Raw genomic sequence first — 22622 nt, 5'->3', positions numbered from 1 at the left:
TTCTGCCTACATTGTAAATTGAATTTTTAGGCCATGATCATAACAACCAGTTGTGATGCTATCAATCATCCTGAATCTAATTAGCTAATCTGATGATTTGACTTGATTTGATTTAATCAGATTTGTTTTGATTTGAAGCACATATGAACATTCTTTATAGATGAACCACTAAGGTAGCATCTTCTTAATGCACAGGATTGTCTCCGAGATGACATTTTCTAAAGACATTATTCATATTAAGTGGACGGGCTTCTAACAGGTTGACTCTCCAGGGAACTCAGAAGCTTATTGGTTGTCTGCTGTGGTGGGTAAACTGCACCCAGTCCAATTTATGGTCTGGTCAGTGTTGAATGCTCCTCTATTTTGCAGCTTGTGACTCGCCTATAATTGCCACAGAGATGATACAGTGCACGACATGGCAATAATAACTACATTGTCCAGAAGTGACAAGTAGTGTGGATCTTGTGTCTCAAAACCTGAGGGCCCATGTCCTTCCTCAGAAAGAAACTGGCAGTTATTACCAAATGATTTATCTTACTGAATAGTGGGAATCGCAGATGAATGGAAGTGGAGCATGAGCTTGCTCGAGACTGTTTGTCCCAAGGCTTGTAGCCTTTTCTCTCTCTCCTCTCCATTTGTCTATGTTCCTACATGCCCCCCACATATGTTCTTAAGCAGAGGACCATGATGTCACATGGCAGTCACAGGCACTCTCTGAGGTGCTTGTGTGTGTGTGTGTGCGTGCGTGCGTGCGTGCGTGCGTGTGTGTGTGTGTGCGTTTGTGGTATCGGAAACGTAGTGGCAATATTGTGAATATCAGCATGTGAACAGAATGGATTGTAGTTTCATGCCAGATGTGTTTTACTGCTATTGGCACTGTTGTAATCATCCTCTATGAATGATGAGTGACAAATGACTTTATTTACTGAATCAGTGATGGTTAGAGGTCGCCTCCTATGGGCACTACAACAAAGGCAGAGGCAACATTGGACTGGCTGAGCTGAGACCATTCTGTCTCTCACTCTATGATCAAAAATGTTGCCGACACCCCTGATGTCGTTGACGTTGTTAATGAAAACCATAGGGAGGTGTTTATTCTCGAGGTCGGCAATGCAGCTTAGAGGAAGCCTTTCTAACCAAAGATAATAGAGCAGACCATCTCACAGTTAGGCTACACAAACACAAACTTACATTTCTTTATCCTTTGGTAGCCTACAAGTTGGTTGTGAGGGGCCTTCTAATGGCCAGCCTCTCCAAAAGGAGCTCAGTATTAGCTAAGGAAGCTGCTCAATTTGGAGTTGTTTCCTGTTATCCATGACTGATGTCTGCTGTGTCTGACAAGTATGTCAACTTGTATTGTATGTAACCATGTTCTGCCTTATAGGCACTTTGTAGCTGGCTGTTTTCCTATTGTCTGACTGAACTGTCAGTGTTCATGTCCTTTGTGCAAGGTATTCTTGTACTTCTGTTTATGTGGACATAAATACATATTTATGCATGCGCATGTGTGTGTGCATGCATGCACGTGTGTATTGTCAATGAGGAACAATGACAGAGAAGTGTACAAGGCAGGCTTATCTTCTGTGTTCTCCCATCAAACCCTCCTCCTGACACACCAGCAGTTTCATGACCGAAGCGCAAGTAACATGTACAGTATGTTGTCCACCTGACAGGTGACCTAACCTGTCCAGGTGTCATTTCCTGTTGTATGGGTTGCACAAGGGGCTAATATAATTAGAAATACAGAAGTAAGTTTTGTTAATGTGTTAAATTCACATTTAACATTAATGTTTGTTACTAATATATATATATCATTAATGACAGAAATAATTTAATGACATGTGCCTGTCTAAACCCCCTGCCGTCATTGTCCTATACCTACCAATATGGTGCCTTAGAGATACAACACCATAAAAAGATCAAAAGTATTTGCACATGCTCTTTGTTGTGGGCATGCTCTGTACGACTATGCAATAGTTTCATGGTAGCGGGCTGCTGTGTGATGGCTTAACTGGTCCAATGAAACGGTTTAATCACTGTTGCATGTAAACAGTGAATCGTGCCAAGATTTCTTTGGCTTGAGTTGGGGATCACGGCAAAGATCAGAACATGTTTAGATGTTTATGCAAGACATTTAGTGGTGTGGTTTAATAAATAAATGCTCTCTTGTGCATACACACACACGCACACAGACCTAAGGGTATGTACTAAGACACAGATATACTCACACTAAAAAGAAAAATTCAGTCTTAGTTTATCCACTTCCACAAATGCTGCAAAGCTGCATGCAAGCATCCATGATATCACCCTCTCGCTCCATGACCAAACACCAACCCCACCTCATACCTCAGCGTCATAGTCTGGAATTAGCCCAGTAATCCAGAACAGCATTCAGTACTGTTCTCCCGCTAGATTTCACAGGGCTTAGTCAACCTGTACAATCCCTCTTTCCTTCGTTCCCTCCCTCTTCTCTTCTCTTCGCAGTAGTTCATATCTCCTGGCCGCCCACGACAGTCTTTTATTTCTCTCCTCACTGGAAGCTCCCTGCTGGCTTCCTTCTTCCTTGCTGCTATTTTCACCGCTGACCCGGCCTTGCTCTCTCCCTCTCTCAGGCCACCACGCTGTCTGTGGTGGCCTGCTACGCTCCGTCTGTTTTCCCTAAGAGGAATCCCGCATGTCAATGACTTCCTCCTACAAACCAGGGATTTAGCAGTCGGGTTCAACTGTGTTGACTCAACCTTGTTAAGTAACCGTGACTTTGACCGCTAACTCCCGCTGTGTGTGTGTGTGTGTGTGTGTGGGTGTGGGTGTGGGTGTGGGTGTGGGTGTGTGTGTGTGTGTGCGCGTGCGCGTGCGTGTGTGTGTAAGAGAGTGTGTGTGTGTTCAGTGTTTTGTGTGAATCCTGATCCTGAGTGTGGACATAGAGTACATGTAGACTTCGCAGTTATCTCACTCTTTCGAACGACCTTAATTTCGACAAAGGAGCGTCGGGAGGGTTAGCGACTCACCCCACGGAGGTTAGGGTAAGGGTTGGGTTTGGGTGTCGAAAAGATGACAGGTAGTAACAGCGAAACGCTCCCTAGACTTCTGCCTATGTCAGGTGAATTGGTTAGATAAATAAATAATAACAAAACTAGCAAATGAGGTCATAGACAGGGTCCTAGGGAGACGCCATTCACGCCTGTCTCTGAACTCCTGTGGTGCGTGACCGCTTCCTGCTTCGATGGAGCCTGCGTGGAAAGAGGAACTAGGACACAGAATGTCTGAGTTAGCCTGCCCCATTTCCAGCTAATCAATATGAACACATTACTAACAAATACAGTGCGGTGTTATTGTGACATCTGAACTCAACCGCTTCCATTCCTCCCAACAGGACTCCACAGTATACGAGAAAGAAAAGGATATCATCGCTATTGTAAGTGCACTGATATTTTGTACCTTTCTTTTTCTACCTTTGTTCCACTTTTTGACGGTGTTATCTGTTGTTGTGGTCGTGAGCATGATATGGGAGATGTGTCTTTACGTTGCCCCAACAAATATTAGTGTTAACGTACTATTGTTATCTTTTTAAACATATTATTGTTATACCAGGAATATTTTATGTATGTTAGCAGCTGCCTGGCACTATATCCTAAGTGACAGAATGTGATGCATAGGGGTGCTGTTCTTTTTTCATCCAGTGACTGTAAATGTTATTCCAGTTATTATTATGAATTCACTCTTCACAAGAAGAGACCATACTATATTTTATCTCTCAGTAAATTCTGGTGTTCTTTTGCAAGGGTCTTCAACAGGGGGTCCGGGACCCCTAGGCCGGGGGTCCTCAGAGTCACTGCAGGGGGTCCTCGAAATCTTTGTGTGATAGAAACCTTTTTTCTCCTTTTAACCACTTGAACCCTAGAGTCCATAGCTTCTACAAGCTCACAACAAAACCTAGCGCTGCGAGGCGTTGTGAGCTTGTAGATCGGCTATTTTCGGCAAAGAGGTTTGGTGTAGAGGGGAAAAAGAGCAGACTAAGTACAGAGTGAAAGGTTATTATGTAATGACGGCTCAAGTGGTTAAACATCTGAAAACACAAATTGGCATGAATCAAAAATACACCGATGATTGTGCTGTCAAAAGCTGAAACTATATGGAATCTACGAAAAGGTTGTGGGGGTCCTCCCTGCTTTATCTCTCTCTCAACTAAGGGGTCCTTGGCCTAAAAACGACCACTGTTCTTTTGTTTTGCAGTGTCGTCAGCTGGTGTCGGTGTGTGATGATATTCTGAAGTCTAGCCCTGATGCTATCCTTACCCATACTGCTCAGCTAGAGAGTGTGGACCTGGTGCCTACATCGCCCGGAGAGCAGTTGGTAAGCAAGCTCTCTTGCCCCGTAATTTTGATCAATTGTATGTTGTTGATATCGTGTGGAAACCATGCATGTCCAAAACCGTTCCTTTTTGTTATTATTTTAAAAAGTATAACAATAATAATAGTGAAAATAGACAATCTACAAGTTCACAATCTACGAGCTAGTAGATCTGCTATTTTTACTATGTATGTGCGACATTCTGTATGATAAGTATGGCATTAATTTATGAGTAAATTAATATACTGACATTGTTGATATACTGTATCGTCACTGTCTGGCAGAATTATAGTCAACATTTATTTATTTCTGTTAATTTCTGCCATATTTTATACTTCTTTTCACCTATAATGACAAAAATCACACCGTGTGAACTGAGCGGTGGTTTACCCACCAACCCCCCCCCTCCCCTCCCCCCTTCCCCTCGGGTGTGCGTGTGTGTGTGTGTGTGTGTGTGTGTGTGTGTGTGTGTGTGTGTGTGTGTGAACAACAGCGCCCCTCCCTTAACATGTGTGGTCAGAAAAGGTACTGCCAGGCTACATACACGGCCGGACGGACGGACGCATACATACCCACACACACGGCCACGTATAGGAGACGGTGTGACCACCGCTCAAAAATAGGCATGCCAGGCTATGCCAGCAGATTGAAAGTAGTTAAATTTCTCTGATGTGTTTTTTAAACATTCAACCAATGAAAATGATTAATAGGAGCTTATGACTAAATTATTCTTTGGAAGGTTATTTTTTTCCATTTGCTGAAAAGTAACGGTTTTGGACATACAAGGTCTCAGCCAGACGGCGGTGACATGGTCTCTGTGTCTCCATTGTTGCCTGCTCACCATCTCATTCTACACCTCTGTCTCACCAATCTTCCCAGAGTCCACACTCATCCCCTCTTATTTGTCCTTATCCTGATATCCATTTCTCACCTGCATCACCGTCATCATTCCATCCCCTGTCACCACCTCTCTCTGTCATTCTTCAGGGCCGTCGTGAGCCAGTTTCTTGGCTCTAATAATACTGTGATTTTTCTTCCCTTTCTCATAGTTTCTCACCATCCTTCTCTAAAGAAAATGATGTTTGTAGTGATCCCGGTGGGGAAATTACTTCTCTAGCAGTGGTCCCATCCTATTAGGAGCGGTGCGAGCCCCAGGGCCCGCATGGGGAGTAATTAGGGGTTCCGTTTCTTGCTAAAGGGGCACCTTGACACAAAGCCTGGAGAAGCCAGGGATTGAACCGGGGGCCAGACGGTCGATCTAGCCTCCTGAGCCACTTTGGCCCATTACGCTCTCATGTCCTCTTTTCTCTTCCTGCTCATTCTCTTTGCTTCTGTCAGTGACTCATACCTGAGCATGAGAGCACTGGTTCTGAACATGGTGTCTGCTAAAAGGATTGATAGTTAGGTACTGAATGTACCCTTCTGGGTCTGTAGCTGAAGCTCAGAGTGTCCAAATGGATCCCAATGGACTCTCCCAGAGTAAATTAACCTGGAGGTTTATTTGTGTAGAGCAGGGGTCTTCAACGTTTTCAGACCAAGGACCCCTTAGCTAAGAGGGAGATGAAGCAGGGACCCCCTCTACATATTGTATAAATGTGTGATGCAGATTTTCATTGACTTGACATTCATAGACTTGTTTGACACCACTGTCATCAGTCTATGTTGGATTTGTTTTTATTATTTAAACTGACCTTTCACTCTGTACTTGGTCTGCTCTTTTTCCCCTCTACACCAAACCTCTTTGCCGAAAATAGCCGATCTACAAGCTCACAGCGCGCGAGGCGTTGTGAGCTTGTAGATCTGCTATTTTTGGCTAAAGTTCTCAGAATATTGATGCTAGGGTTAATATGGTGGTTAAAAGGAGAAAAATAAGTTTATATCACACAAAGATGTGGTGGCCCCACTATAGTAACTCTGAGGACCCCCTCTGGTGTAGAGATAACATTTTTTGCTTACACATCTCTCCTTTCTTCCATACCTCTTCTGTCTGCTGCTCACTTATCTTGTAGATTTGATTTATTTACCTTGAAGTTGCCCTCATCGCCCCCCTCTCTTGTTGTACCCACTAGAATAGGATCTACACGGTTAGATTATTAACAGTCTTATTGCCTGGGCTGTGTTCTGTCAGGGGAACGGTCCGATCTCACAGCATCAGGGAGGCTTTGGATAGGCCTTCTTCATAATTATGTGTCATTAGTGTTACCTGCACAGCCAGAGGCCCATTATGTAGCCTCACTTCAGCAACTCCCTGCACCTTCTCCTCACCATCGTCATATGGACAGAATTGTGCGTGTGCCGTGTGTGTGTGTGTGTGTGTGTGTGTGTGTGTGTGTGTGTGTGTGTGTGTGTGTGTGTGTGTGTGTGTGTGTGTGTGTGTGCGCGCGCGCGTTTGTGCATCTGTGTGGGTGGGTGTTGGAGTGAAGAAGAGTGATTTCTTTTAGTTCAAATATATTGTTATTCTAGAGTTGAACTATTGATTGCGACCGTCAGGGAGCAGTTTACTATGAAAACCTCCACCGGCCGTCCGTCCGTCCGTCGGTCACACGTCACACCTTTGCCCTGCTCATATCTCCGCATCAGAATGACATCACACCACATGTGTACACAAACCTTTGTGTACGTTGCTGTGGCAACAGTCTGTTGTTGCTGGTCTGTTAGTGTACGTTAGCAACCACCTTAGCAACCATGGTTTTACCCTAGCAACCAACTGTTTACCCTAGCAACCAACTGTTTACCATAGCAACCATGTTTTTTTACCCTAGCAACCAACTGTTTACCATAGCAACCAGATACGCAGAGCAGGGATCTCCATATATGGGCATAAACAGGTGACATCACACTGATGTCAGATACTCAGAGCAGGGATTTCTCCATAATATATGGGCATAAAAGGGATTCTGTTAGGGATCTCCATATATGGGCATAAAAGGGATTCTGTTAGGGATCTCCATATATGGGCATACAAGGGATTCTGTTAGGGATCTCCATATATGGGCATAAAAGGGATTCTGTTAGGGATCTCCATATATGGGCATAAAAGGGATTCTGTTAGGGATCTCCATATATGGGCATAAAAGGGATTCTGTTAGGGATCTCCATATATGGGCATAAAAGGGATTCTGTTAGCTGTTAGTGATCTCCATATATGGGCATAAAAGGGATGCTGTTAGGGATCTCCATATATGGGCATAAAAGGGATTCTGTTAGGGATCTCCATATATGGGCATAAAAGGGATTGTATCCCAGATGATGCCCTGTTAGGAGATCCACACTAACAGAATCCATATATGGTCCTACCGACAGCTGCTATAAGCCAACCCTGGCGATAAGGTCTGAGTCGAAGAAATGCTTCTTTCCTGGCAAGAATTGCCCCTTTATACTGTAGGGCTCGTTTGTGTATTGTATGACATCACGCCACATCATCGGCTGAGGACTGTGTGATGTCATCATATCTCCATATATGGAGACATAAGTTGCTCATGCCCAAATATGGGCTGGTGAGGTCAGACTTAGTGTGATGCGTAGGTTATCTCCATATATGGAGATTCAACTTCAATGAGTAACCATGGCAAACTGTCAACTGCCCGTATGTCTTGATAATTGGTAAAACAAACTTTTGGCCTATTTGTGAATCTCCCGATTAGGGAGTCTTACTGGTTATAATCTGCATGTGCTTTGCCAACAGCATGCTGTGTATCACTGATACAGTAGCTGCTTTCTGATAAAATAGGGTGTCAGATTTTGATTGTGCACTGCCACCAGAAATAGCAGATCTACAAACTTACAACATGTCACGGTTTTGAGCTGGCAGTTAGGGGAAATCCCTTTTGATGGTATTTATTTTTTATTGCGACCGTAGGTCGCATTTACTATCAAAACCTCCACCGGCTGTCCGTCCGTCCGTCTGTCTGTCACACGTCACACGTCACACTTTTGCCCTGCTCATATCTCCACAACCGTTGCCCCCATCCATGCCAAATTTTGCACACACACTCCTTACCTGCCAAACTACAACCTCCAAGGACCCCCGGAGCTCCAGTGACCCCCAGGTCCCTGGGGGACCCCCAGGTGTAAAAAATGACCAAATGTGCAAAAATGACCACCCCAACGGGGCTGCTCACGGGGAATTCCTGGGGACCACCCAATCCTGGTGCTCCAGAACGGATGCAAAAGTGGTGGCGCCCCCAGTGGAGGGCCCCCTCCACTGCAGCTCACATAAAATGCCGTAACTCGGGCTAGGAGCGTCCGGGAGAGCCGGGGCCGGTACCTATTCGTCCACCAAGGCAACGCGGAGACCCCACCCCTCATTTCTCACATGGCCCTCTTCTAGCGCCACCTTCTGGCCGATTTTTAAAACACATTTTTGGACACTGCTCCATCGCTACACAGTATGTCTACACTCATCCCATCAACATGAATCTGTCCCATATAGCGCCACCTTCAGGCCGATTTTTAAAAACACATTTTTGGACACTGCTCCTACAGATTTTGCCCTAAAATCACGAAAATCACCACACAGTATGTCTACACTCATGTCATCAACATGGATCAGGAAGATTTTGGAAAAACACATTTTTGCCCTATTTGTGGCGATAAGTGACCTACGGTCGCTTATCTCCCGATTAGGGAGTCTTACCGGTAAATGTACGTTCTGTATATTGTAATATTATTAAACTAAAATATGCTAAACTATCAGATCTTAAATACTGACCTCCACTCATCTCTTCCTCTTCTCCCCTTTTGTCTCTCTCTCTCTCTCTCTCTCTCTCTCTCTCTCTCTCTCTCTCTCTCTCTCCTTTGTTCAGGGCATAGAGATAACTTCTACAGGATCCAGCAACCACTACGTGACTGGAACAGCTGCCCAGGTCAGTGTCTCACTCCACAGTCCTTCATTGACTGTGTTGACCTTCAGCAATGTCAGGTTAACAAGCAACATGTCTTCTTAACCAGACCCTCGGGGAGCAGAGTTTGCTGCAATGTTCTCTTTTTCACAGTCCGTCAGACCTAAAGGTTAACCTCAGTTGAGTCATTCTTCTTTCACAGTGCCTTTGTCGCATTTTGGAATAATACCTGCTAGGATTACACTTCATTGAATGATCAGGTGCTCAAGTCAGGTGCATAGTGCCACCTACATGTTTCCAGTTTCAGGCCAAGGACCCCTTAGTTGAGAAAGGGATGAAGCAGGGACCCCCACAACCTTTTCAGAGATTCCATATAGTTTCATTGTTTGACAGACAGCACTATCCTCAGTATATTTTGGATTCATGTCAATTTCAGATATTTAACCACTTGAACCGTCAATATTTGATTAACGTGACCTTTCACTCTGCACTTCTGTGGTCTTTTTCTCCTCTACACCAAACCCCTTTGCCAAAGATAGCAGATCAACAAGCTCACAACGCCTCGCAGCGTGAGGCGTTGTGAGCTTTTTTTGGTTTTGCTATTTTTGGCTAAAGTTCTCAGAATATGGATACTAGGGTTCAAGTGGTTAATATAAAAAAGTGTGTTTATCAAACAGAGTACGGCCGGAGAGCGTGTAAAAGGAGTGCTGGAGCAGCTCTCCTGTGGGACAAAGATAGAGATGTTATTTTTCCGTGATGTCACCATCAGAATACCCCAGACTCCCCTGCTACTTCCATTACTGCTGACTGCTAATGAGATATAGAGTGAGGATGACATGTGGATACAGATGAAATGGAGATAAAAGGATGAAATCCCATTATAACAAATGTGCTTTACTACCAGGAGCAGATTTGAGTTTTAATTGGAATCCCTGTCTGGAAGAGGCCTAACTCAATTAACTTCTACACGCTGTGTTCCAATAGAATTGTATACAATGCTTATTGTGGTACTTGAAAGTCAGAGATAGCTTAACATCCGTGTCAAAAAACCTATTGTACTTTCAGTCACAATGTATAATTTCCTTTATGCAGATGCTGGCTAGTTTACACTACAGACATTACACATACATCCAAAATTATACTTTGTCGCACCATGACACTGATTGATTTCAAGCTAACAGCGCATCATGTTGCATTGCTAGCTGTGTGCCAAATTATTTATAGCCAGGCTTCATAGCTGCATGAGAAATTGACTTCTGAAATTGCTTCTAAGCCTACACTAGCCTACAAGTAAAACTAGTGGAACCGCAATCTTGCCACAAGTGAATAATTGTGGTTGTAAACAATAACACAGACAATATAAATCCTTAGTCTAGTAGTGGGAAGAAGAGGTTATCATCATGGCCCCAAATAACTTTTACATATCTTGCAATTGGCGACGAGTCTCTTCCCAAATCGGTAAGATTGCCTCTCAATACATAAGCCTAGAGCTATATACAGTACCCTCTCCATCATCGGCAATAGTCAGTGGTGTGTGTTCCCTACACTCCCGCGCCCCCACCGTTGCGCTCAGGTTCACCGGGAAAACTGTGGTCGCGGCCTGGATGTGGCACGGCTACACTACAAATAGAATGCCCCGTATCTCAATGAAAATAAGCAGATTACTGTAACCTTGCCTCTGTAACGGGGACAGAGATTCTGGAATCCACAGAGAATGACCACAGAATAAAACCGAGGATTGTTTTTTACACAATACAACAGTGGGCTTTGTTATCACCATGGGTACAATCTGATCAAGTCACTTAGTAATTCATACACAAGTCAAACGAAAGAGGCTTCTCTTCATCAGAGGTACCGCGTTGTTTTTCTATCTGACCTTAAGCCTTACTTTGATTTGTTCTATCCAAAACCAAAAACACCAACACTGGTCACAATATTGCTAACTTACGGTAATTACTGATACAAAATGTGTTGTTCGCTCATCCCAGTCTCTCTGTTTATTTCCCATCTACTATCACTACTATCCCCAAAACATATTTGTATGTTGCTAGAATTAAGAGTAGCAGCTAAATCCTCTACATTGTAAATATCATCCCAGGGGACCGTGGAAAGTAGTATCCATAGTCTAACCCTAACCCTAACCCTTTGGAGCCCTACAGTAAATCTTCTCTTTTGCTCTTTTCTTTGACAGTCTCCAGCTGACTTTTGTGAGAAGATCCTAGCTGGAGATGAAGTTATTCAAGTCAACGGCCAGATAGTGGTGAGTGTCCTTGGATGCGTGTTTGTTGTCGTCACACTATACAGTACTCTATGTATTCTTCTTTCATTGTCTCCACCAGCCGAAGGCATGGGGGAGAGTATGTTTTCCCCTCCGTCCGTCCGTGTGTCCGTGCGTCCGTCCGTCAGTGCGTCCGTGCGTGTGTCCTCGCAGTTTGTGTGCACCTAATCTCAGTCGCCGTTGGCCCGGTCACTGCCAAAGTGAGCACACACATTCCCTGGATGCCAATCTAGAACCTCTGCTCTAAATTTTTCAAATGGGCCCTTTCTAGCGCCACCTAGTGGCCGATGTTCGCAAAACACATTTCTGTGCAGTACTCTTACAGATTTTGACCAAAAATCCTACAAATCGCCACCTTTGGGCCGATTTATGTAAAACACATTTTTGGATATTACTCCTTGAGATTTTATCCAAAAATCACGCAAATCGGTACACAGTATCTCTATAGTCATGTGATCAAGTCCAATCCGTCTGATATTTCATATTCCACCCTGATTCTACCCTAATATTGGCTTCCAAAGTTTGCAGGATTGCTCCGTTTTTGAACAAAATGCCTCAAATCATCAACGCAGCTTGCGATTACCGTGAAATTTGCCACACATATTCCCACTAGGTCAAGGAACAAATGCTACCTTTTTCACATTGGCCTGTTATAGCGCCACCAGCAGGTAGACTAGCAAAACACATTTTTGGAACACAATGCTTCAAATCATGCATGCAGCGTCCGATTGCCATGAAAGATCTAAGGTGAGGAACATATGCCACCCTTTTTACATTGGCCTATTATACAGTAGCACCACCAGGACGCCTGGCCTGGTGGAGACCTGTGCTCGGAAGAGCACTGCTTCTAGTTTTCCTTGTGTTTTCCTTTGTCATAATATGTTGACAATCAGTGGCGTATCCAGCGGTAGGCGGAGTAGGCCGCCGCCAACCTCGTGTGATCTGATCTAGCCTAAATTACAAAAAACATTGACTGAAAAAAACAAACTAGAAATCACCAACTCGACAACGAAAGTTGCTCGTCCAGTTCCTTGTCCATTCATGAGCAGGCATGCCAGTCACTAGCCTGGCTTGGCCAGACTATATACTAATGCAGCTAACTAACTGCAATATCTATCCCCTCCTTGTTTTAACATGGGTGGATTGTCTAGCTCAGGGGTGCCCAACCAGTCGATCGCGGTCGACCGGTAGATCGCGGGCTGGTTACCAGTGGACCGCGAGATGATTTCAAAGAAATAATTTATTAATTCGGGGGGGGAGGACATACTTCGGGCGTTTCAGTGAAACGACTCCGAGCGAGTGGATGATGTTGACTGAACTCAACTCAACGTGTAGCAGAGCATGTGAGCGGAGTGGAGCGGCAACTAAAGCCGCTCCGCGCTCCAGAGGGCTCTTGTCCCGCTCGCTCATCGCTCTGGTCGGCCACCGCACCGCTCCGCTCCCCGCCGCTCCGTCGCTCACGTTGATTTTCGCATTTCTCGCTCCGCGCTCGCTCCACGCTCCGCTCAGGGTCGTCAATCAGAGTCACCAGCCAAAATAAAAAAAGGATTTTGCTACCATATGCGAAACACTTTCTCCTTTGCTTTGCACAACAAGTGTTCCCAACACAAATGCCTGCGGTAACGTTACGTGAGCCTCGGCTTGATGGAGACCTGCGTTCACTGTTACAAAAGACGCCATCTAATCTAAGGCATTGTATTTTTTAATAAGACGGGCAATATTAAATCCAGCTGGTTATTGATTAATCACCACAACCGAGAGACGGAGGCGAGTCGTGGCGTGTGTTTTTCAATCAGTCTCACTTGAATTCGTATCCGTTGACTGGCTGGTGATATATAACTTAACTGACACAAGGTAGGCTATGTATTATAAACATAGCCTACGTGTGTGGATGAGTGAAATCGTGATAAAGGGAATTCTCTGTCTGTTCTCCTCTCCATCTCCGCGGTGCCAACAAGGCTTCACTGCACTAGTAGGCTACTGCGCACGGCTCTGTTTTGTTGGAAACATGCGGCGCGCGGCCCCAATAGGGTCGGCTTGGAGCGGAGCGGAGCGGAGGAATGGAGCGGAGGAAATTCCTCGCTCCAAAGCCGCTCAGACCCATTTGAATTTGGATCAACCTATCTGTGTGAGTCTGCTTTTTCTCACATGAAGTTCATCAAGTCAAAGTACAGAGCCACAATGACAGATGAGCACCTTGTGGCCTGCCTAAAACTTGCAACCAGCTCATACAACCCTGACTTTGACAAGCTAGCCTCCTCTTCCCAGTGCCAGGTTTCCCACTAAGGTAGAGAGACTGACATGGAATAAAGGACAAAAAAAAAAACTATAAAAAAACTATAAAAAAAACTATAAAAAAAGAAAAAAAAAAAAAAAACTAAACTGTGTTGTCAGTGCATAATATGCAGAGTGTGCAATAAATGGTCATGCTGTCTGTATGCCCAATGTGAGAAGTTGCAATCGTTTCATTCAATTACAATTCCTACTATACAGTATGATTACAGTACAGTACAGTGAGTACAATGTTATAATATCTATTAATATTTTCTGTTTTTTACATGTATATTGAATGGGTGTTACGGTACATTTTGGGCTGGTAGCCCTCAGCTAGGTGGCACATTTTCAAAGTAGACCTTGGGTCAAAAAAGGTTGGGCACCCCTGGTCTAGCTGATCTAGGCTAGCCAGTCACCACCATATCCATTCAATAGAGTGACACTCGCTCATAGAAATGCAAATCTCTCCCTTGTTTTCATGGAGTGGCAGGGGAGGCGGGTTTTGGGAGGGGGCTGGCATTTCAGGGGGGCTGGCATTTCGCCTACCTTGAATCTAATTCCTGCAAACGCCACTGCTGACAATACCTTTAAATCAGTTTACTGTAAGATATATATATATATATATATATATATATATATATATATATATATATATATATATATATATGTCACGGGGATATAGAGAAACAGGGAGATCGAGAAACGGAGCGCTCGCCGTGCTGCACGGCGCCGTGCGACACTGCAAGCGGCGCGAAGGCCAGCGGTCCTTGGTCCTGCTCTTCGCCCCCGAGCGCCGCAGGCGCGAGTGGCCGCGAAGAGCGGGCCAGGGCCGCGCGGCCGGCGGAGCGCCGCGCGAGTTACGAAGCCGTGGTGAATGCAATCGTTATATTTATGCCCAGGCCGTAAGGCCTGGGCAAGCGCACGATAAACGCCGAGCTAGGCTAGTAAATAAAGAAAGAGCGTCGCAAACGAGTGACGTCAGCGCGACAAAACAAGCGCTCTTACCACGCTTTCACTGAGTTACCCGAAGTCCCCGTAACATATATATATATATTTTTTTTTTAACTTAGTATTACAGTTTTTAATAAAAGCTCTGAAAGAAGGAATCTGGCCTATTGAAAATGAGTGGCACATTGTGAGCTTGACCTATAATGACATGCCTAACTTTAGTGGTTAACCGTCATGCACTTTAACACATCAGGTGGGCTGGAGCAGAGAAAACCTGGTGAAGAAACTGTTGGAGAACCCCAGTGGAGTGACTCTGGTCTTAAAAAAGGTCCCCGGGTCCCTCAAGCGCAGAGACACCGTCCAACAGCCCTCCTCTACACAGGTACACCTCCTCAAACAAACTGACCAACACATATTGATCAACGTGTCAATCCATTGACATTCTTAAGCTTCTCTGAAATAAGATAATATGGTGTTTTGGCATGAGCCGAGCGCCCACATTTTTCATCACACAAGTATCCTGGTTGCCGGGGAAAAGGGCCTATAACATCTATAACCATAAATCTAGTGATCAAACTGATGATCTATGATTCCCTGCTGTGGTGTGAACTGTGGTGCGAGGAGCCACTGGCCTCCATTACCAGGAGGTCTCCTCATACGCTGAGATGCTGTCAAAGGCTATCACTATGGCAACTGTGTTTTTCTCTTTGACATGATGTACAGTACACAGACACAAGCACAAACACAAACGAAGTACACATAACAAGTATTTCTCTCCCCCTTGTGACCTTAACTGTGAAAATGTGAACATTTGTCGATCCCTTGGAGTAAAGTAACACGCAGGGGCAGATGTGAATCAGCTGTGTGTCTCGCTGCTTCTGCTGCACAGGTGTCCTGTAGAGGTGGGACGTTCGTGAATGAATTGAGTCTTCTGAACGAATCGAGTCTTCTGAACGGCTCTTTGAAATGAATGATGGGATCCGGTTCGCAGTAGTTCCTTTCTAATGAACAGTGGTGGGAAAAGTACTCAAATTCTTTACTGAAGTAAAAGTATCAACACTGCAATGTAGAAATAATCTGCCACAAGTAGAAGTACGGAATTAAAATGTACTTCAGTAAAAGTACAAAAGTATTGGTATCAAAATGTACTTAAAGTATTCATTATGCAGAATGTCCCGTTTCACAGGTTTTCCAATGAATAAATGTAGAAAAATCATTTGAAAATAGCAGATCTACAAGCTCAACAATGCGTCACGTTACGAAGCATTGTGAGCTTGTAGATCGGCTATTTTCAAATGGCAGAAATGTATATATATTCACACCTGCCACTTCCTCAGCTCCAGTGATAGGCAATCCCGTTCATTTCAGTGAATGAATCATTTTGTTCACGCTCACAGTAATGATCCGTTCAAACGATTCGTTCACGTTCACCGTTCATTGTGCGATCTTCCAGTGAAAAACACAGTCGCGGGAGCGTTTTTATTACGCCGCGAGTACAGCCCGCCCTCCCGTCCTGTGTGCGGCGGGGGTGTGAACGAAAGTGTGAATGACACATTTCAGGGATTTGAACGAATCGTTTGTGAGTCTCGCTAATGATTCGATTCTTATGAACGAATCACTCATGAACGACACATCACTTCTCAGCTCACACGCACACACTCAGCTGATCATCTCAGGGGGAAAGAAGGTTAGACAATATTCCTATATGCCACATAGGCTACAAAGGCTACAAAGACCCCCAGGGTTGTAACAGTGCGTGTGAGATTCTGTTAGTTTCCATGTGTTTTTGTTCTCTGTTAAGCCACAAACCACATGTACGGAACCTCATTCACATGACATCTGCCTCGCTCACCCCTCTTAACACACGTACAGAACGTACAGCAGTGGACTGTAACCTTATACAATACATTTTCTTGAGTACTGTACTCAGGTGCATGTACTCACATTTTATTTTTAATTTTTTTAGAAAATCTATATACTTGAATACAGCAATGCACACTTTATAATACTTGAGTACTTTTGTGTGTGTGTGTGTGTGTGTGTGTGTGTGTGTGTGTGTGTGTGTGTGTGTGTGTGTGTGTGTGTGTGTGTGTGTGTGTGTTTTTTGTAAATTAACGCCCTACTTGATCATACTTCACTTTTTATAGCGTCACAAAAGCATCAAAACTAGCGGAGCTCACAAGCTCAAAACGTGGCGCGAAGCAACACTTTTTGAACTTGGAGATCTTCTACTTTTGCGATTTCTTTATTCGAATCCTGAAAAGTATGAGATTTCCGCCCGACAGAGATGATCTAAAATATTTTTTACTTTGAAGTACTGGGGTTGAGTGCTTTGTCCACCAATGCACACGTCCACACGCTAACCACAAGCTCCCCGTGTTTTCTGATTTCTTTGAAGGAAGAGCAGGAGGAAGAGAGGAGGGAAGAAGAGGACGAAGAGGAGGAGGAGGAGGAGGAGCAGTGTGAGGGGGAGGTGCAAGAAGACGAAGAGGACAGTGAAGAGGAGGAAGAGGAGCATAATCAGAGACACTCCATATTTGAGAGGGTTGCAGCATCAGTCAGGTCCTTGTCTTTCAGGTGAGAGGATCGTCCACACGCGCGCACAAAGACGCACACACACACACACACACACGCACACGCACACGCACACACACAGACCTAAGGGCATTAAACTATAAGACACAGATATACTCACACAAGTAAAATCTTCAGACTTAGTTTATCGACTTGTAGTCTCTCAAGAACCAATCTGGATAGCCATCGTCAAAGAAAAGTTCGTCCTTTTCACTTTTGCAGCACTGCAGAAGTCTGTAATCGAGAGACTACTCAAGAACAGACTCAATGAGCTCCAGTTACAACTGAGCTCCAGTTAAGTCAAGTGAAAAGGACCTTTTCTTTGACGATGGCTAGATTGATCGACTTGTAACTCGGAGGTAAACACACACTCTATATATGAAACATGTACTGTAAGCTTGCTGACATGGCAAAGTACTGTACCTGTTATTGGAATTCAGTTATCTAACACTGTGTCTGCCTCAAGCAGACAGATGTATTCCTCACTGAAACGCCCACCTTTAATTCTCACGAGGAGAAAAAAATAAGTTTCCTCTCCCAGCAAACCTTTCTGACCTACGTTGTTAATCTGCCACAGGCCAATGAGCTTGTGATGAGGTCAAATTGCTATTGCCACTGAGGCCATAATACCCACACCCATGACTGCACTGAAACGAACCAAAAGAGGAGAGGGAGAGACAGAGAAACAGACAGAGAGAGGGAGAGACAGAAAGAAAGATACGGAAAGACAGACAGAGAGAGACAGCTCACGACGATGTGTCACAACAATGCGTTGCATTGTGAGCTTGTATATTTCAGCTATTTTCTAGCTATTTTATGTACAAACTATCTATGTTTTGTAATAATCAACTAAATCTGAAAATTAACTAGTAACTAAGGTTTTTAAATCATTCTACTGGACAAAAAAAATTGCCTTTGATGTATGTAATGGAGTAAAAGTATAATGTATCAAAAAGTGGTAAAGTAAAGTTCCTCAAATTTGTACTTAAGTACAGCACTTGAATAAATGTACTTAGTTACTTTCCACCACTGCAGAGAAAGAGGGAGGGGGGAGGGAGGGAGCCAGAGATGAAGAGATAGCTTGGTGGGATGGAAAACCAGAAGGAGACAAAACAGAGAAACAGGAGAAGGGTGGGGAAAAGGAGTGTATGAGAGAGAGGGAGGGAGTGGAAGGAGCAACGAATGGAAGCAGAGCGAATGAAGACAGGCAGTAAATAATCCTGTCCTAACTTCCATGCTCCACAACTCCAGCATTCCTCTGAGAGACTGAGAGAAGCTCTATGAGACTACAGGCTGTTTAGATACATATTTCATCCTGGCAGGAATGGTGTTTTATCTTTTGCAGCCTAGTAGTTGCGCCATCATCGATAACACACAGCTGGATGGGTAATGTTCTTGACCGTTTAATGGAATCAGGCCAGTCGTGGGATTGTTGTTACTGGTTGTACTGCATAGCAGACAGTATACTTTATTTTGCTCATGTGCCAGTATAAAAAAGCTAGTGGGAGCTGATGGTGGGTGTTGCGTTCTACCTCACTCTTGTTCTCGGCCGATACCGACAATAAGCCAACCCTGACCTACTTACTGAACATAAAGTAGTCAGGAATGAACAGCTTTTGAGAAATACTGAGCTTGGAAAATACCCCACCCAAACACTAGAGTTGTGAGCAGTTTAGCAGTTAGCTCCCTGTAATAATTGTGATATTTTATTCTTCTCCTTGTGCATGTCATCCAGGAAGGCCATTCACGGGCCAGAGGTAACTCCACAGCCCATGGGACAGGAGGAGTCAGAACTGTCCTCTGACAAAGGATTGGATGGAACTCTGACCGTGACTTCACATCAAGACCAGCAGGGGGGGCTTTCACCTCTGTCAGGTATAGACCAATTATTTGTTTACAAACATTGAGACTGAATGCACAGGTGACTGTATCATGTAATCAATTCCCAACAGTTCCCTAAACCTGTTGTTTTTGGGAGTGCTGGTTTCAGTTCATTCAACCTCCTCTTGTGTGTTGGCTAGGGGGCGCACCCCTTATCGAGACATACATTATACAGGACTTCATTGCGCAACGTTATTGAGCGTTAACTAAAACTACTTTTCTGTGACTGAATTTAATCACACCCATCCGGTTCTTCAAGTACTGTTGGTTATAACCATGTAAATGCAATTTGACCCTGGTCGACTAATAGCTTGTGGAGTTGTGTTGTGTTGTTGTTAACTTTTTAACATTTTGTGAATGAATGTCTTTAGGGGAGTCTGCGGGCGTGGAACATTTAAGGCTCTCACCTAGACTCAGGAGAGACAGATCATCGTCACCCAGAAGCCATTTCCCCGCATTTTCGACATCACCAAGAAGTCCTCGGAGTCCCCGAAGTCCCCGAAGTCCCTCCCCTGGGGGTGAGGGACTTGCAAGAGCTAGCATCAGTTCCTGTCCTGAAATGACTGGACTCAGGATGGTGAGAGGAAAATGTTTAAATGACCATGTTCACATTTCTTAAAGTTATTGTCGATGAACACTCCAAAAGCAGACTTAGTAATGGAAATGAAATATCTCTTTATTTCAGGATATTAAAGAGCCAAAAAAGATTTCTGTGAAAGGTAAGATAATGTTTGCCATGTTCACATTCAAGGAGACATCTTCCTTGATGCCTCTCAAACATCACTCACTGGAGGCGTGTCTCCTTTGACTCTCCCAGGTATGACAACGGCTTTGAGTAGACGTCGCGTGTCGTGCCGTGAGCTGGATCGTCCTGAGTGTGACGGCTGGCTGTGGAAGAAGAGGAAGGAGAGCAGTGTCTTCATCGCCCAGAAGTGGCAGCGCTTCTGGTTTGTCCTCAAAGGCCCTACTCTCTACTGGTACACCAGCCAACTGGTAGGTACACATTCATGGTTCTTATCCAGCTCCATTCATATTCATGTTGCTGCTCCCTAATCCAATTAAGGGTTGTGGGCTGACGCCTATTAGCAGCGCCTTGAATGAGACAGAAGGCAAATGTAGACCTTTATTGATCCCACAGGGGAAATTCAGTTTCAGCCAGCTGATGGCTGCTGAGATTGTCATGAAGAGCGCTTGCAGGGAAACTGTTAGCACTGGCATGACTGAACCTGATTTCGAGATTTTGTGGTGGTTTGGGTTTGCTCAGGAAACTCTGAGAATTTTTCCCTTTCATGATTTTTCCTTATCATACAAGCAAAGTCTTGCTTTTTTTTCCTACCATTTGAGACATTTTGTAAATATGAAATAAAATGTTTTGAGTGTTTCCTGAGCATTCTAATTCCATTTCTAAATCTCAAAAACAGGTCAAAATGACCTGTTAGTCATGCGAGTGAGGGTCTTGCTCCTGGACACAATGGACACATGTATATCTATTCTGCATCTAGCATGAGGCAAGTCCCAAATTCAGAGTGAACATCTTTAACTCAAATCTTTGCTTCTGGGGGTCCCCGGAACAAAATATTTTGAGATGGGGGTCCGCGGGCCAAATCCATATCATTTTGGGGGTCCTTGACCTGACAACGTTTGAGAACCGCTGATATAGGACGATTCTACAAATGTTTTCTGAAAAACGTATGTTGCTATATCAGTGGTTCTCAAGCTTTGTCATGCCCCAAAATTGGCCGCGGACCCCCATCTCAAAATATTTTCTTCCAGGGACCCCCAGAAGCAAAGATTTGAGTTAAAAATCTGATTTTGGGTCTTGCCTCGTGCTAGATGCATAGGTGGACCAGGGTGCAAACCGGCAACCTTCTGATTATCAGACAGCTCTAAACACTCTGCAGGTCATCCATCTGTATTAAGCCAGTGATTCCTGAACTGTTTTTAAATTCAAGGATCCCAGTTTTATATGAATTAGACCACAGGCCCCCATTCGATACGAATTGTATGTCTGTGACACCATTCTACACTGTAAAATACTCTTTATTGAGTCACAAACCCGAAGGGTCCTTTTGGTATCTAGCTATCAATAATGGAGTCAGGGACCCCCTGGAACCTGTTAGGCCTCGTACTGATGAGGGGAGGAGATAGGGAGATGATCCCATCCAAAGGGAGGCTTATTGGATACACTTACTTACAGAGTATCCTAGGAGTTTAAATTATGAATTGCTTCTGTCTTGTTTTGTTATGAGTACAGTTGGTTATTATGTGTATTTTTTAGTTTCTGTGGAGTTTCAGCACATAATGAGTTTACATAATTTGCAAGCATGCATTTTCTTGTTTGTGTTTGCAATATATTGGTTTGATCTGTTTGTTGCAATAGCAGAATGTGATACATTTTTAATGACTTAATCGTTCTTATTACTAGTATTTGTCTTTGTATGATGTGTATTAGCTGGTTGCTAAAGGCTACTTTTAACCAAACCGATTCGGCCGCGAATCGGCGGCGGAAGGCGGCGGATAGCGTCTGTTGCCGAACGGGAGCTCATCGTCGGGTTTTCGGCAGCGGGTCGGCAACGTTATCGACCGAAAACTGGAAAACCGGACATGCTCAGTTTTGTTGAGTCGCCCCTCGCCGTCGGTACACCTGGCAGGTTTCTGGCTGCTGTTTAATAGGGTTCACACCCACATGTCTCAGAAACGTTGAGGAAAGCCTAGAGCTGAAATGTGTCAGTTTCCTTCTGCTGCCGCACGTTATTAAAAGTGTCACGTATAATTATTTATGGTTGCTAATGTCTTCATTTTCTATTTGGTCGGTACCCATTATACTCAGAAGACTTTTGGTTAGAGCATGCCATCTGAGCTGGTCATCATCAGTCTATCGCAGGGCAAAAAACTTTTTGTTAACCAATTTCACCCTGGCGTCCCTATTTTGGCCATGCCATTATAGCAGAAAATCTATTTCCGACCTAAACCTAACCCTCATAAATGAATGCCATAATAAAAGTCGCAAAAATACAAATCTTTGAATTTGAATTTGAAACGTGACAGTTTTGGACATGAGTTTTCCACCTGACAGCAACAATATAATAAAGCCTTGACCCTGATAGTGCAGTAAACCCTCTGGATATCTCTTCTTGCAGGTTGCTAAATAATTGTTTTTATTCATAATTTAATGTGAATGAGGGAAAAAAAACCTAAAGAATAACTTAAACCTTTAGAAGAATGTAGCATTTCAACCGTTTTGGTGCTGTACATTCCCATTATTTTATAGTAGGGTCACTTTACTTTGATACAAAAATATAGATTCTCATTTATGATTTCTGAAGAGTTCACAAATAAGCTCTAAGCAATTTCAAAAGATTATTATTAGTTGTCCCCCTATGTACACCAGAGTGTACATTGGGGAATTGAAATTATTGTTCTTCATCGAATGTGTAATCAGTGTTTACACAAAGGGCTACAAGTAGCATTCATCA

At 44.0% G+C, this 22622-nt stretch overlaps 1 protein-coding gene across 2 annotated transcripts in view; it reads left to right on the top strand.

Annotated features, from left to right (window-relative positions):
* cnksr1 (connector enhancer of kinase suppressor of Ras 1) overlaps positions 1–22622 on the top strand; it is a 43603-nt gene that overhangs the window by 13465 nt on the left and 7516 nt on the right. For both annotated transcript variants that reach the window (XM_080750682.1, XM_080750681.1), the window contains exons 5-14: positions 3374–3415; positions 4234–4353; positions 9156–9215; positions 11383–11451; positions 14945–15073; positions 17090–17268; positions 19001–19140; positions 19518–19723; positions 19832–19865; positions 19964–20139. In XM_080750682.1, coding sequence (XP_080606808.1) covers positions 3374–3415; positions 4234–4353; positions 9156–9215; positions 11383–11451; positions 14945–15073; positions 17090–17268; positions 19001–19140; positions 19518–19723; positions 19832–19865; positions 19964–20139 — 1155 coding nt within the window. The remainder of the gene's footprint in view (positions 1–3373; positions 3416–4233; positions 4354–9155; positions 9216–11382; positions 11452–14944; positions 15074–17089; positions 17269–19000; positions 19141–19517; positions 19724–19831; positions 19866–19963; positions 20140–22622) is intronic.

Source organism: Nannobrachium achirus (genome assembly GCF_963921795.1).
Source record: "Nannobrachium achirus genome assembly, chromosome: 20".
Taxonomy (NCBI): domain Eukaryota; kingdom Metazoa; phylum Chordata; class Actinopteri; order Myctophiformes; family Myctophidae; genus Nannobrachium; species Nannobrachium achirus.
Note: the sequence above shows the minus strand (reverse complement) of the source record. Positions and strands in the feature narration are given on the sequence as shown.